Source organism: Limulus polyphemus, unplaced genomic scaffold, assembly GCF_000517525.1.
Source record: "Limulus polyphemus unplaced genomic scaffold, Limulus_polyphemus-2.1.2 Scaffold2975, whole genome shotgun sequence".
Classification (NCBI taxonomy): domain Eukaryota; kingdom Metazoa; phylum Arthropoda; class Merostomata; order Xiphosura; family Limulidae; genus Limulus; species Limulus polyphemus.
In genome coordinates, this window is record NW_013668585.1 from 7,129 (window position 1) to 9,156 (window position 2,028).

Sequence of the window (2,028 nt, forward strand, 5' to 3'; positions counted from 1 at the left end):
GACATTCTGTTTAACTCGTGAAAACTGTTATCTTTATTTACAGTTGTTTAATTTGCTACTTTGTTCAACTTGAGTTACAAGTACTGTTTAACCATCCAACAACTATTAAGTTGACTTACAGCTGTTATTTTTAAGTTCATATACAGCTGCTGTTCAATGTGAAATGTATGCAGAGCTGTTTTGTAATTAGATCAACAAACGTTTTCAATCATTATTTAATCTGATTTGCAGCTGTTGAATCATTTGACCTACAACAGAAAATTATTCACAATCGCAAACAAAACAGATGGAAAAACATGCTTGGTTTTAAGAACACTCAATAGACAACCTACTCTTAGACTTGGGACATTGGTAATAGTAAATTAATAAGATTGAAAAGCATTATTATGCTCATTTCAAATAAATGACCAAATGAAAAAAGAACCACAGTTTGAATTTCTTGATTAGATTCGTTTTGATAACTATTTTATTTATTTGTAATGGAACACACACACACACAAATAAAATTCTGGTTAATGCAGCTTAGCTAACACCAATGCTTTCTGCTCTGTGCCCTGAAAGAATGCTTCAATAAGCTGTCTTACTACCTCTCCAGTTGAGTTTAATTGCAACAGGTCCTTTCCCATTAGCTCATTAAGAGTTAGTTACAATTCCTAAAACTTGCACCACCTGGGAACATTCTTGTAAACTTGAACTTCAGTTAACGTAGCTTAGCCAACACCGCAGCTCTTCGTTCTGTGTTCTGAAAGAGTGCTCGAATAAGCTGTTTTATTTCCTCTGCAGTAAAGTCTAATGCAACAGGTCCTTTTCCATCAGCCCATCGATCCACTATCTCTCGCATGTTTGCCCCAAGAATCAGTCGCAACTCTTGAAACTTGCGCCATCTAGGGACATTCTTGTGTACTTGCATCACTGATACATCTTCATCTCCTATCTAGCAAAATTTAAAAAACAAAAAGAAAGTTTTAAAAAAGTTATGTAAATAAAAGAGCTACAGTTCACACTTCCAATAAACAATATGAAAAGTTAAAAATGAACGTGTAATGATTCAATGTGCATCGTGTAACAAAGTCCACTAACCAAAACACTAAAATGTTTACCTAGGAAAACTATATTTTGGTTTCACTTGAAATCCATTTTAATTTTTTTCTCAACTTCTCATAAAAATGAATGTTATTACTCAAATACACAACTAACATCACTGGTCCAATTCATACTACCACATCAGTTTCCTTAAAAACCTAATTTTAGCCCACCCACATTTTAGTTCACTCTTCACATTGTGTTAATACACACTTAAAGAAGATGGATGTGTTGAATTACTTTGAAGAGGCCTGGTGCCTGATCAGTGATAATTCCAAAAAGTGACACCAAGTGTATGCCTGCTTCTTCAGATATGTCTTCTAATGCCGTGATATGGACAATTATCTCTTCAAGCACCGAGTTAAGGAGTGTACCCATCACCCGAGAAAACACACTCTCAGGTAGAACATCCTTCCAGACCCGCTGAAGCAGCTGCAGGTGATGGATACACTGTTTAACAGCTCTTTCGGCTGCAGGAAGGTGGCTTATGTCATCAGCAATGTTCTGAAATACTGACAAAAAGGAAAGTTTACCAATAATTAATTCTATGAATGGTTTTTGTCCGTGACATACTTGAAGTAGGCTTACAGGTATAAATGCCAAATTACATGTACTTATTAAAACTATTAACTAAAAAATACATTTTAATTCATACAGAAATAGCTGAAATACATCATAACTTATAGTATGTATAAATATAAAACCAAACATCACATCTTAATTGATACAGAAATAGCCGAAATACATCATAACTTATAGTATGTATAAATATAAAACCAAACATCACATTTTAATTGATACAGAAATAGCTGAAATACATCAGAACTTAGAGTATGTATAAATATAAAACCAAACATCACATTTTAATTGATACAGAAATAGCTGAAATACATCAGAACTTAGAGTATGTATAAATATAAAACCAAACATCACATTTTAATTGAT

At 33.2% G+C, this 2,028-nt stretch overlaps 1 protein-coding gene across 1 annotated transcript in view; it reads right to left on the reverse strand.

Annotated features, from left to right (window-relative positions):
• Nucleotides 1-201: 201 nt before the first annotated feature.
• The window catches only part of LOC106468349 (centromere/kinetochore protein zw10 homolog), a 19,878-nt gene continuing 18,051 nt past the window's right edge, over nucleotides 202-2,028 (reverse strand). Inside the window, exons 7-8 of the mRNA XM_022396684.1 lie at nucleotides 1,324-1,713; nucleotides 202-934 (exon numbers count right to left, since the gene is read on the reverse strand). Of these exons, the coding sequence (XP_022252392.1) occupies nucleotides 701-934; nucleotides 1,324-1,713 (624 nt within the window). The 3' untranslated portion in view covers nucleotides 202-700. The remainder of the gene's footprint in view (nucleotides 935-1,323; nucleotides 1,714-2,028) is intronic.